Below are 13,001 nucleotides of genomic sequence, written 5' to 3'. Positions count from 1 at the left end.
TCTGTTGCGGGGATTTGCAACAGGTAGGCTAGGCTCAGCGAAGGTAGTAGGCTCGTCTCGTTCCGTTCCGTTCAGGTTGATATGAGCGGTTCTAAATTTTGAAGCAGAGTGCACCATGAGTCTCATGAGTCACACAGGCTGGAGCATATAACGAGCGAGCATATGACGGATGATTGCGCTAACCACGGTCTAGTGGACACTGTAATAACAGGGGTAGGCAGGCCAATAAGATGGTCATGCGATTATTCAATTACGTACACCTTTACCCAGAAGCGGAAAGGTTCCCCCTCCCAAGTTGTTCGAGGTACTAGTAAGGGGTACAGTATCGGACAGAAAGATAGGGCATTAGGTTTTTAACGCACCGTGCACCCGTTGGGCCAAGTTTATGAGTGGTTTGTATGTGTTTGTGTTTGTGTGTGTGTGTATGTGTGTGTATGTGTGTGTGTGTATGTGTGTGTGCATGTGTGTGTGTGTGTGTGGATGTATGTTTGAATGTGTATTGATGTGTGTGTTTGTTTCACAAGTAGGTCGTTTCGAATAGATTTGCAAGTAGTTTTTTTGTGTTTTGGGTTAGGTTTTTGGTGTGATAGGCAGGACCACCGCCCTCGCGATCAGTGTGTTTTCGATATATTAACAATGTTACGGTCTTCTTTCGCCGTGGTCTTCTGAGGACGTCCGGTTGACTTGGGCGTTTCGGTTGTCCAAGCGCGTTTCAGTTGTCTAAGCACGTTTCGGTTGTCCGAAGCGCGTTTGCCACAAAAGTGCGCGATCGTTCCATTACGAACTCGATCCTTTTGCGCTTAATGCCAGCAGCAGCCATTCGCTTTTACATATGGCGCTGATAATCGGTACAACGTTTACCTCGACCCATTGTTACTAACATTGCTTGCTTGGACCGTCAAGAACGCGCTGGTTAAAAAGTTGGACACGGCTGATCCCGTGCTCTGCCTGCGTTCTACTTCTATACGCGATGAATTACATCGTTGTCGAGCAGCGAAAACATCGCATGGATAAAAACTATCAACGAGTACGCGAGTAAGCGTCTTCCCTTCAGAATCGAGAAAAGAATACTGCCGCGCTCATGAAACAAAACGCCCATTGAAAAGAACAACTGCGCGCCAGCTCAATGCACGCACAAAGTTTACCATTCGCACACAACGTGCAACGCAGAGATGCACGAAGGCCTTTCAATGGCGTGCACTGGAGAAACACCTGTGAGGGAATGCCGAGTTCATTGCTATTGTGCGTGTGTCCATTTCGCACCGGTGTCGCATTCACATTCATGAAACAGCACACCTGCGTTTTCGTCCGAGGAACAAGCGCTGCTGTCGATGCAAACTTTAGTTTTTATCCAAGTGTAAACGCACAATGTTTCACATGATAACACACATAATAAGAATAATTTCAACGCAATATGACATCATGGCAAGCTATGTTTTTCAGACACAAACCCGCGCACTTGCAAATACATATTAAAAAGCACACTCACTTTCTACTACTACACACACACACATGCACACACACACACACACACACAAACACACACACACACACACACACTCACACACACACACATACACACACACATACACACATACACACACACAAACACGAGTAACGTGGCAAAACAAGTGCACGGTACATTGAAAGAAAAGGGTCCTATCTTAATGTCCGATACTGTAGAGTATTGCTGCCCCTGCGACCGTTTCTAGAATGATCATTCCCTATTCAGGACCTGCCGCTGTGCTGTGCCGTCTTGCAGTGTATGTGTGTGTGTGTTTGTTTCTCGCCATTCGAATCACGCTTGTTAAAGATCTACTATTTGCTGACCACAATTGAATCAAATTGAAAGCAATCAGCAAGTGAGATGCGTACGATATGATAGTGGATACCGCACACACCATCCAACCCCCCCCCCCCCCCTCCCCGCCTTGGAAAAAAATGTCCTCATCCCGTTGCTCCAGCTTTCGCACTGCCGGAACATGGCCATATTTCCGGTGTCGCGTATCGCCTGCGACGACGTTTTTGTCCGGCGATGACGCAAAACGGCACTACGCAACGGGCACCCATCTTTTCCGTTTGGGCGCAAATAATGACCTTTGGCTTGGTGGTAGCAGAAGTGATAAAGGATATTCCCAAACCTCCCCACCCGCCCGTCCCGTGACGTGGCCTGGCGCGGCTGTAAGACACAACATGACACGCCTGCTTGCTCGCCTGGTTGGCGTGGTTGCCCTGTTACCAAGACGAGCAGGAGTGTTGATTGAAGTTGATTAAAGATGATGCTGGCCAATCTTGCCGTTCGAAGAACTGGATAGCCCGGGCTGTGTAATGCTTGGGTGCTTGGTGACTAAATCTGTTCGACCACACACCACACTGAACCAGTGTAGCATCCGAGTGTAGCCGATTCGTTAATCCGTTGGTGGAATTCCAATTTTCTTTCCAAGATTGTTTGAAAGGAAGGGTGGCCTGTGTATCTTATAATTCCCTCCCCCTCGGGGGGTGTTTCAAACGGGTGTCACAGGTTTAATTGATCCCTTCCCTCCCCCCTCCAGAAACGGACGCGAGCTGATTGATTGAATCACGCACCACGCTGGGCGATTAAAAGGCATACTGCCGATACAGCTATCTGTCCCGGCTCGCCGACTAATGGGTATCGGACAGTTGATAAGCACTGTGCAATCGATTGAATATAATTGATTTCACAGCCTCCCCCAACCACTCTCTCTCTCTATCTCTCTCTCTCTCTCTCTCTCTGTAAATAAATAATTCAGTTTTGGAAGACTGGCAAAAATGGCCAGTCTCAACCCGGCCGCCGCGGGTGCATCGGGTGTGTCTGTGTGACTCATCAGGTTGCATAAATTAGAGCGGGGCTGCGCGCTACACTTTGAGCTTTCGATTTTATTAACTACTGTGCGGAATGGCGCAGTTGTTTCGATCGAACTGGTTTGGTGGTGGTGCTTTATTGTTGATGAGTGCCAAATTTGAGTGTTTCCTTTCTGCTTGGCAGTTTGCTAAATTGTAAATCAATTATTCCACATCACTTGTACGCCGTTTCGCAAAGCAACTGTTTATCAAAAAAAAAGTAATTCAAAGACAATTTCTCTTCCTTTTTCCATCAAAGAAACTGTCTCCTTCCTACGTCAAAAGCTCCACGATCATCCCATCTTTTATCGTTCGATAGAGCACTGGCTGGCATAATTTTACTATCTGTCCCATCTTCCCCCCGAATGGCAAATGGCTCGCTGTCTCTCTGGCTTGGCCGCACGCTAACGAGAAACGGAATAATTAACCAGAGTGTATCCACCGCGCTATCGAGTCTGCCACCGCCGCTGACAGGCGTCAATTTTCTGCTTGTGTCGGTTAATTTTTCCTACCCCCTAAACTCATCAGCGCTCCGAGCGAACATCCCTCTGCCTTGGATGGAGATCCTTTCTGCAGTATGGCGGTGGCCGCGGCGCCGATATAGCTTTATTATGGCCCTTTGCCAAACGTTCGCACAAACGCTATTTTAAGCGTGGGCAAGCCAACTCCCCAATCCTACCTCACCCCACCCGGACTGCTCGAAGGGGGTGGAAAGGATAAATAAGCGAACCGCCACTTTCCACTCAGCAGCGGAATTGATTGCAGCAGCAGCAGCGCTCGGCTTTGTGTCGCCGGCACGATGCCATTGCTTGCTTGCTTGCTTTCCCCCAGTTTGCCAAACAAGCACCATTTCCTTTAGGTTTGTTTTTTTTCTTCCTCCCTCCATCTCAAGATCACATTCGTGTGTGTGTGTGTGTGCGAGATGATGCTTCCGGTGGCCACCGTCACCGAAGGTTTTGATCAGACAGCACACTGCCGCCCCTCCTCTTTAGATCGGTGTTTCGGGGCATCTTGTTTTGGCATCGATTGAGTGTGAAATTTGCAATCCCCTGGGAGACACGGTCATCACCTCACGCCCCGCTCGCCAAATCCCTCCTTTAACGACCAAAGTGCTGTGTGTGTGGGGGGTAGTTCGCGCGAATTGAATGCGCGCTTGTTACTTCCGCCAACACGACGCCATTTCGCCTTTGGTGGGTGGGTTGCAACGGATCTCGTGGGAAGGAGGCTGGGTATGGTTAGTGGTGTTGCATGCGAGATAAAAATAATCCACTCCTCACGTTGCATTTTCGGCACATACGGAGCGACACACACACACACACTAGCCGTCTCTTTCTGTTTTTGCTCAAGTATCGCGTATTCTCTTTCGCCTTTTTGCAAATCGTTTAGCGTGGTACAGAGTTTAATTGATTGCGATTAGTGTGATTTTCGTTTGCCACTACCACAACCCGTGCCTTGCCCAAAGTTGCGGCTCTGCTTGTTGCACCGATTTGCATCATTGCATATTTAAATTTTGCGTACATTTCGTTTAAGGATGCCATCGCTCGCGCTGACACGCTGATCGGGTACGTCATTCGCTTCGGTCATGGTGGTATATTTCGATGGGGAAGTGGGGCCTCATTTACCTCAAATTAGCAACAGTAGCAAAGTGTACACTGTTCATAGATGAGGGGGTAAATATTAGCGAACTTGAGGAGCAATGTTATCCATGTTATCGCACTAAATGTTGAGTCGATTTTAATCCCACTCAACGTAGACTTTGTCTTCAAAAGGGGGAGAAAACAAACAAAGCATTCAAGTCTGTTTGACGCAAAACTTGAGCTGTCCGAAAAACATTAGCACAAACCTATCTCTGATCATGATAAGCGTGCAAAAAGGTCATTGATGTATTGACGTTCCAATTCGCCCATACCAGCTGGCCGATATCTCTAGCTCACTCTTCGTATCATCGTCGGTGGTGTTATCAGGTCTCAATTTTTTCACCCCATAGACAAAATATCCAGTTTTTTGGTTGGGTTTGCAGTGGAAAAACAAACAGTACAGATCTCTTATCGTGCAGTGACACTTTTGTTTTCCTCCCATCACCCATCGAATGACCACCACCACCCCACTTATCAACATTACGTAAGGTTGCATTTTGGTAGAACTGCTCAACACACCGATGGTCACAGTGTAAGCGTGTACGTGGTTTTTTTTTCTTCTGATTTAACACTCTCTATCTCTATCACTTTACGACCCCTCGACATGAAGCTCTCCCCTCTACGACAAAATCTAGGTCAATTCCTAATTCGAGGGCATCGAATGCGTTTTTCTTGCTTGCTGTTTGGTGCTTGCTTGCGTATACGAGTGTAGTTGGGGTTGATGACGTTTTGGTTAACTTCTCGTTTCTCGCCCGCTAATCCTTCACCCCATCCAGATATCGTTTGGTTCCCTCTTTCTCTAACTGCTTGTTGCACGTGTTTTTCTTCTCTTTTTGGGAAGCGTTTTTGAACCGCACGCACGAGAAACACCTCTTCTTGCCTCCCAAAATGCAGCTTCGCTGACGCATGATGTGCTGCCGACATGCCGATGGATGCCGTTGCGCCCAAAAACACGTGCGTCGGCAAGAGAGCAACGTGCCAGAGAGCGGCAAACATGCTGACGTTTCTGCAGCAGTTAGTAGCCGTAGTAGCGCTGCTAGCTCTAGCTGCGATCTGTCATCGAGGTTAGGATGCTGAAAACAACACGGCAGCGGCAAGCATTGTACGAGCTCAAGTCGCGCACCGCCAGCCAACGCAACGCAAGCGCTGCACGGAAACGCGCCACGAACGCGCCATATCGTTTCCCGCGGCAACGCGCGTCGTTGGCGTGCCCCGCCGTGTTGTTTGTTCACAATGACCGTCCTTCAACTGGCGGCGGCGGGTGGCTTCTATGTGTTTGTGTGTGTTTGCATGCTGTATGGTGGCACCATCGCCACCATGTTCAACCCAATAAACGGCAAACCGCTTCTCGAAGCATCCCGTTTTCTGCAGCAGCATATTGGGGATGATGACGTCGCGGGGCACCACATTCTTTCACTCTCACTGCAAACCATCCCTCCCCGGGGGGGTGTTTCTAGGGGGAAGAGGAGTGTTTTTGTTTTGAATTTGCCAATTCTTCCCGATCGTTACATTTTCGGCACAATATTCCACTTCGCCGGACTCTGACCGCGGGAAGAGTGTGTGTGTGTGGAAGAGAGAGAGAGAGAGAGAGAGAGAGAGATAGTGCGCGCCGATCGTGCGTGCGTGTCTCGGGTGCGATTGTAGCAATAAATTAGCTTCCTTGTTGTGTGTGTTTTCGTGTATCGCACGACCCGCGAGACCGCTTCATGTGGCCTTGATATTTTCTCCCATCTCTATCGCGCCAAAAAAAAAAACATACACACACAAAAACGACGCTTTCAAACCGGGATGGGGAGCTTTGAAAAACATGTAATCAATCAATAAATCGAAACACCCAATTTGAAGAGGAGGGGACAGAGAACGGAAGAACGGTGGCCTAGACATTGTGGACATTGGCGATACCCAAGCGCCGCGGGTTCACGTTGAAGGCTATTTTTGTCGATATCGGAAAGGTAACGTTACATTTGGCAAACCTTCTGAGATAAGCTGGGCGTGTGTCTATGGCCTCGGGTGCACGGTGACATTGGACTTTTTCGCGGTTCGCACGGGGGTTTGAAAATGTTGATAAACAATCGATCGCAAGATACTGGAAGGTAGGCTTTTTTGGGGGGAGTAATTGTAACAGTCAACCCAGGCCAGGCAAGAGATCCTGGTGAATGTATGGGCTGGCTGTGATTAAGAAACCGTGTAATCCACGGATCCATGTGTGGCTGTGTGTGCCTGCGATCGCAACTCGATCGCTGGTCCGCTGGGCCTTAGCTGTAGAGTGGCTTTAGCTTCTTAGCATATTCGAAAGGCCAACACAGATCGGCTTGGCGCGCATCTATTATTGCCACCACATGGCGACCGGTCGGTTATAATCTGGCTGACCGGTTGTCGATTGTCAACCGGTTTGGAGCGTTATTTTCGTATTTTGGTGTATTTCGAGACACGGTCGCACACGTTTTCACTACTCTGCCTTGGTTGGTGACGTATTTATTTGTATTCAGGATCGGCGATCGGACAACAACAAGACAGGGTTGGCGTTGGAGTATTGTTTTCTGTTGTTCTGTGTCGAGGCTTCTGTTCTGAAGGTATGCATGCGTTATGGGTAGACAGCATAGGACCGCACATAAGAAGACCTGTTTCTGTCACTTTGACCGTCACGTGATACGATACGATTAAAGATACGATCAAGTGCGTGTGTGTGTGAATGAAGAATTCTTACTGGAATATTTATAATTTAAATTGCGCATTTAACGAGACCCATCATTTGAGGTGCATAATTGATGCCTCGACTCCACGCAAACACCAAATTGTCTTCAAAACCATAAAATTCCTGTCCTCGCGTGATGGTTGTGGGTGTTTTGGGATTGACCAAATTTGAAACCTTATCCATGTTTCGAATGCAAAGTAATGGACGTTAAACCGCCCCACAAATACCGGCCAGCCGGCTTGTTAGCTCTTAATTCAATATCCATTCCCCAGCGCAGTGAGTATGCGTACATCCGTAGGCAGGGCACGTTGGCTTTGTGTTTGCCCAAAAACTCAACAGTTGCAAAAAGAGGCAATTCTCACCTTCTCTCACCCATATTGAGCTGGCTCGGGATGTGGGGGGGAGGTCGGTTCGGTAGCCCCAGACGGCTGTCGACACAACTGTGTAAATATAAACCGGCAAGGGAGCAGCAGCAGACTCATATCCTTCTCCAACAACATCCCCGTTTTCGGTACACCGCATGTGGCGGCCACTGATGTGTCTTCCCATTTTGGCAAATGCTAACCATCGTGGTCTGGGTATGTGTGTGTGTGTGTGTTGTTACTACCATGTAATGATCCATCGGGATCCCATCCGTTGCGCTCACCCCGTACCCCGATTGGGGGTGAAGTGTGAAGTTTTGCCAACGCAACCACACCCCGCGTGATGACATTCAGAAACGCCCAGAACGCGTTGATCGTCGAAGTTGGGTTCGGTTTTTAAAGAGGATAATCGATGAGAACCATCAACGCGATTGAAACAATCTAGGCAAAACGATTATCTAAACGCTAAACAGACTTTATTAGTGATGAAAGCGGCCTGCTGAAAGCAAAGCATGTCCCTGCTGGGCTGATTGGTTGTTGTTTTTGTTGCGCTAAACGGCCTAAGCGTGGATGGCTGGCAGCGTGAATGTCAAACGTGTCACTTAATCGTAGCGATTTGAAAGTAATCGATTTATGCCCTCTAGTGTTCGGGCAATTAACGCGCGTTGCCTTAGCGACTTGGAAGCGCGAACGTTGTTGCCCCTTTGGTGCGCGCAGGAAAGGCAGGTGAGTTGCTGCTGTGTTGGAATTAGTTAAGCAAAACCCTAGCACTCCTTACCCCGGTACCTCTGCGCGTTCCGTTGTTGGCTGTCCACTGTGGACGGTGTTTTGCACGTTGTTAACACATTCAGCAAAAGAAGAAGAAGAAAAACTCGTGAACGCGCAAAACAGCTGAGACTTTGTGGCACTTGGCCGCGAAGGCGGAAGTAACCCTTATACGAAATGACTGTCCCGCATGTGTGTGTGTGTCCTCTTATATGTTAATTGTTCGACACTTAGCATTTGGGATGCGCTGTAGCAAACGATTGCTGGGTTAGAAACGTGTGAACAACGTGTGCTTGTGATATTTAATGCCTCTACGATCGGATTGTGCGCTTTGTTTATCTCTACCCTTTAAATGTCGTGCCGCGACACTCCCTCCCGTTTTTTTGCAAATAAAAATAATAATTAAACGCGCAAAACAATTCACAGCAGATCATATTTTATTCTACCCAATGTAAAGAAGGTGTCATACCACCATCATACACCAATGATGATGATACGCGCAGAGACTGACTGTCGAGGAGAAGATCTTTCCCCTGGTGGTATTCGGTTTAAAATTAGAACAGATTCGTTCATCATTTGTGTTCTGTTCCTCCTCTCTGCAGGCTGTGTGGTACTTCCCACAATGGGGGCCGTATGCAAATGTGGCGCTTTCATGATTGCCCACACACACGCACACTTATACACGCCCAGACACCATCAACCTTTTGGGATGCAAATTACGAAACGGGCATTCGAAACGTAAACAACGCCGCAGCGTACTTGGATTACACCGATTGAGTTGCTCTTGCTCTGGCGCCAACCCCGGGGGGCGGAGGGAGCAGACGGAGAGATAAGTGTCCTGTTGTGTGTTCGTTTGCTGTTTTTATTCCGTTTCGCCCCCTCCAATCCTCGCAATGCACTTTCCTACAACAGGCCTTGCTTCTGCAGGTCAAGATACACCTTCTTGCTGAGAATGTTGCCGCGCGAATCCTCAAACTCTTCCTCGTTGGCCGGCACCCACATCTTGGAGAATGTTTGCTCCTTCACCTTGTCCCACAGTACCAGCGCGTCCTCGATCTTGGTAATGTTGGCAAAGTGGGCCGTGTTCGGGATGCCCAGACAGCGCATACCGTGCGCGTGCCGCCACTCGGAAAAGTGGTTCTGGAACGCTTTCGGCCCGTTGTACTTGTAGTTGCCGCAGATTTCGCACTCGTACGTAAAGTGCAGCTGGTGCAGCTTGTACAGCCAGTACGGGATCGGCTTGCCGTCGTACCCGAGCGGCAGATTCTTCGGATTGTACGGGATGCCGTCGTCATCGTCCGATTCCTCCTCGTCCATGCTGTCCTCGTCGCTCTCGTCCAGCGTGTAGCGGGCCTGCTTGCGCTGCAGGTTGATCTTCGTCTCGTAAATCTGGTCGTCCACCAGGTCCGCCAGCTTCGCGATCTTGTACTCCAGCTGCGCGATATCCTTCTCCTTGTTCAGGTTCATCATCCGCTTGCGCTCGTTCTCCTGGTTTTTGTCGTCCTTCGAGGCGAACAGGCGCTGCGCGCGCTCCTCCAGCGTGCCGCCGCACTTCATGCCGAGCGCCTGCAGGGCGGCCTTCAGCCGGTCCAGCCCGAGGTACGTGAGGTCCTCCCATTTGCCGAACTCGTTCAAATTGATCAGCGCGTCGTCGTCGACGTCGCGCACCTTCTCCCACCCCGGCACGATGCCGTTCTTCCACATGTCTTCGAACTGCAGCTCGTTGCGCTTCACCGTGTGCTCCAGCTCGAAGAACAGCGGCCTGCTGCGGGTGATGAACGAGTGCAGATAGTCGTGCAGCAGCTGCAGGTAGCCCTTGTACTTGAGGTTCTTCTGCTTGCGCGGTATGTCGGCGAACTTGTTAAACTCCGACAGATACGTAATGTAGTCGATCTTGTCGATGCCCTTCAGATTGACGAAGTTGTCGTAGCATTCGTGCAGATCCAAGTACTGGCCATAGTTTTCCACGTCGCTAAACTTCACCACCTCGGCCAGGTAGGCCGGATCGTTCAGCTGCTCCTTCAGCTTGTCGAACTCGATCGATGCCGGTACGGCCACATTGTTGCCGTGGTTGGAATGGAACTCGATCAGCCCATTGAACTGGCTGTAAAACTCTTTGAACTCGTTCACGCTCATGTTGGTGATTTCCTGCTTCCGCTCGCCGTCCTTGTCCTGGTACAGCTCCAGCAGCGACTTCGAGCACGTCTGGTATCGCTCGAGATAGATCTTTATCCGGTGGTCCGCTAGCACTTTCTCTTTAGTCTGCGGTAAGCAAAGGGGCACATAAAACAGGCGATTATAAACAATTTGCACCGATTGTACTGTATTCGGTGTAATTTATGTTTCACTTACCGTCTTCTTTGGTATCATCAACTCCTCCGACATGGCCATCACCAGCCGGTCACACTCTTCGTGCAAGCGCCGCTGTATTTCAAAGATTGTTTCCATCTTCGCTGTATCTTCGTCAGCTCCAGCACAGTGTTGACGATGAAAACGGAACTAAAATCGCGGGGAATCAGTGAAAAATGCAAGCGAATCGAGAAATAATGCACAGCACAAGGAACGAAACACAAACTTTCTGACGTTTGATCGAGAACTGAACATGAAAGCAGCCGCAGAAGCCGAAGCGACCCGAAGATTGACGGGCGATGTTCGAAACGTTCGAAAAAGAAAATGGCGTCATTGCGGTGCGCCATCTAGGGGTGACATGTGAAAACATTGCACGTGGTTGTGAACAATTTCGAATTGAACGTTATGAGACGGAAAGGAAAGGACTATCGTTTGTTTTTTTAAATAATGCTGTATTTATTTAATCTAATAGTTGTCCATTCTTCTTTTTACAGTGGTTTATGCCGACTATGCGTCATCGGGCCGTTCGCTGCAGTTTTTAGAAGATTACATAAACAAAGAAGTGTTACCGGCGTTTGGTGATATCAGCTGCATATCGGCCGTCACGGGATTGCAGTCACAGTTATATGAGTAAGTAACCATGAACGATAATGACAGACTCCGATGTGCAAAATGAGTTTACTCCCTTGCTCACCCCTTCTCCTTCCTGCAGCAATGAAGCACGGGACCTGGTGCGTGCCGCAGTCGGTGCCAATGGAGACGATGAGATCATTTTCTGTGATAATCCCGCCGAACGTTTGTGCTACCTGCTGTCCAACCCGAACGTGTGCGACCTCAGCCAGTCTCAGTTCAACAACAACTCTCACAGTGCCATCAGTGCCAACGTATCGCTCAGCGCGCTGCACCAACAGTCGCTCCAGCTCGGCACTTCCATCCGGCACAACAGCTTCTCCAACACGTCCGCCCTCTCGGACAGCGTGGTCGACATTACTCAGCTCCCGTCGGCGGCCCCGCCAATCCTGTTCGTGAGCACCTCGGAACCGGTATCCAACCTGCGCTCGTGGATCGATGCCGGCTGGCAGATCGAGCGGATACTGAAAAATCACGAAGGCTTCCTGGACCTGGTCGACCTGGAGAAGCGCCTGCAGCACTTCTCCGAGGCGCGGCGCAAGATGGTCGGCCTGTTCTCCGGTGCGTCCCGGCTCACCGGCATCCTGGCGGACGACGTGGCCACCACGATTCTGCTGCACCAGTACGATGCGCTCTCCATCTGGGACCACTCAATGGCCGCGTCCTGTGCACCGATCTGCACCAACCCGATCCTACCCGGAGCCCAGAAGGACGCCATCTTTTTCCACTGCAACCGGCTGGTCGGTGGTGTGCAGGCGCCGGGCGTACTAGTCATTAAGCGTAGACTAATCGAACACAGTACCTCCTTTATGACCGACTCGGTCGGGGTCGTCGGTGCCGTCCGGGCCGGGCTCGTGCTGCAGCTGAAGGAGTCGCTCGGATCGCAGGCGATCATGGGCCGGATGGAGAAGACGTGCAAGCAGATGCTGGCCCACGTGCGCACCATTCCGGAGATAGTGCTGCTCGGGCCACCGTGCACCACGGCCAAGCGGCTCACGACGCTCTGCTTCATGGTGCGCCATCCGCGCGGTGCCTTCCTGCACCACCGGTTCGTGGTGGCGGTGCTGAACGATGTGTTCGGCATACAGGCGACGGCCGACAACATGATGAGCGACTCGCTCGGCATCAACCCGCAGCTGATGGTGGAGTACGAGAAGCTGCTGCACGACGAGTCGCTCAAGGCGGGCTGTCTGCATCCCGGCTACACGCGCATCACCTTCCCGTTCTTCATGCCGGAGGCGGAGGTCGCGTTCATACTGGAGGCGCTCAAGATGGTCGCGACCGAGGCGTGGAAGCTGCTACCTCAGTACGAGGTGGACGCACGGTCCGGCGAATGGCGGCACCACTCGAACTCGCTGGCCAAGGAACGCAAATGGCTGGGCGCGATCCGCTACATCGATGGCAAAATGCTGTTCTCCGATCGGCGCATCTCCGGCCCGGGCACGTTCCCGCAGAACTACTCCGACTGCCTGCAGACGGCGCGGAATCTGTTCAACCGGGCGCGCAAAATGGCCCAGCGGTCCACGACGGATGAGATCGTGCTGAAGTTGTCGCACGCGGCGATGGAGCATCTACGCTGGTACATGCTGTCGGGCGAGGCTCACGAGCTGCTGCTGGGCCATTCACACAGTGTCAAAAATTGCGTACCGTTCGATCCTACCAGAAGTAAGTGGGGCTTTGCCCTTGTCAGAAATAGAAACA

The 13,001-nt window shown here is 50.6% G+C and overlaps 2 protein-coding genes across 5 annotated transcripts in view; one reads left to right on the top strand and one right to left on the bottom strand.

Moving 5' to 3' along the window:
* LOC120953771 (uncharacterized) overlaps positions 1–13,001 on the top strand; it is a 51,505-nt gene that overhangs the window by 30,422 nt on the left and 8,082 nt on the right. For all 4 annotated transcript variants that reach the window (XM_040374023.2, XM_040374022.2, XM_040374024.2 and 1 more), the window contains exons 2-3: positions 11,165–11,300; positions 11,383–12,965. In XM_040374023.2, coding sequence (XP_040229957.2) covers positions 11,165–11,300; positions 11,383–12,965 — 1,719 coding nt within the window. The remainder of the gene's footprint in view (positions 1–11,164; positions 11,301–11,382; positions 12,966–13,001) is intronic.
* Positions 8,741–10,933, bottom strand: LOC120953778 (splicing factor 3A subunit 3). The gene is made up of 2 exons (XM_040374034.2): positions 10,674–10,933; positions 8,741–10,583 (listed from the first exon to the last, which is right to left on the bottom strand). The coding sequence occupies exons 1-2, from the start codon at positions 10,767–10,769 to the stop codon at positions 9,225–9,227; spliced, it is 1,455 nt and encodes a 484-aa protein (XP_040229968.1). The 5' UTR covers positions 10,770–10,933; the 3' UTR covers positions 8,741–9,224.

Source organism: Anopheles coluzzii, chromosome 2 (assembly GCF_943734685.1).
Source record: "Anopheles coluzzii chromosome 2, AcolN3, whole genome shotgun sequence".
Classification (NCBI taxonomy): domain Eukaryota; kingdom Metazoa; phylum Arthropoda; class Insecta; order Diptera; family Culicidae; genus Anopheles; species Anopheles coluzzii.
Note: the sequence above shows the minus strand (reverse complement) of the source record. Positions and strands in the feature narration are given on the sequence as shown.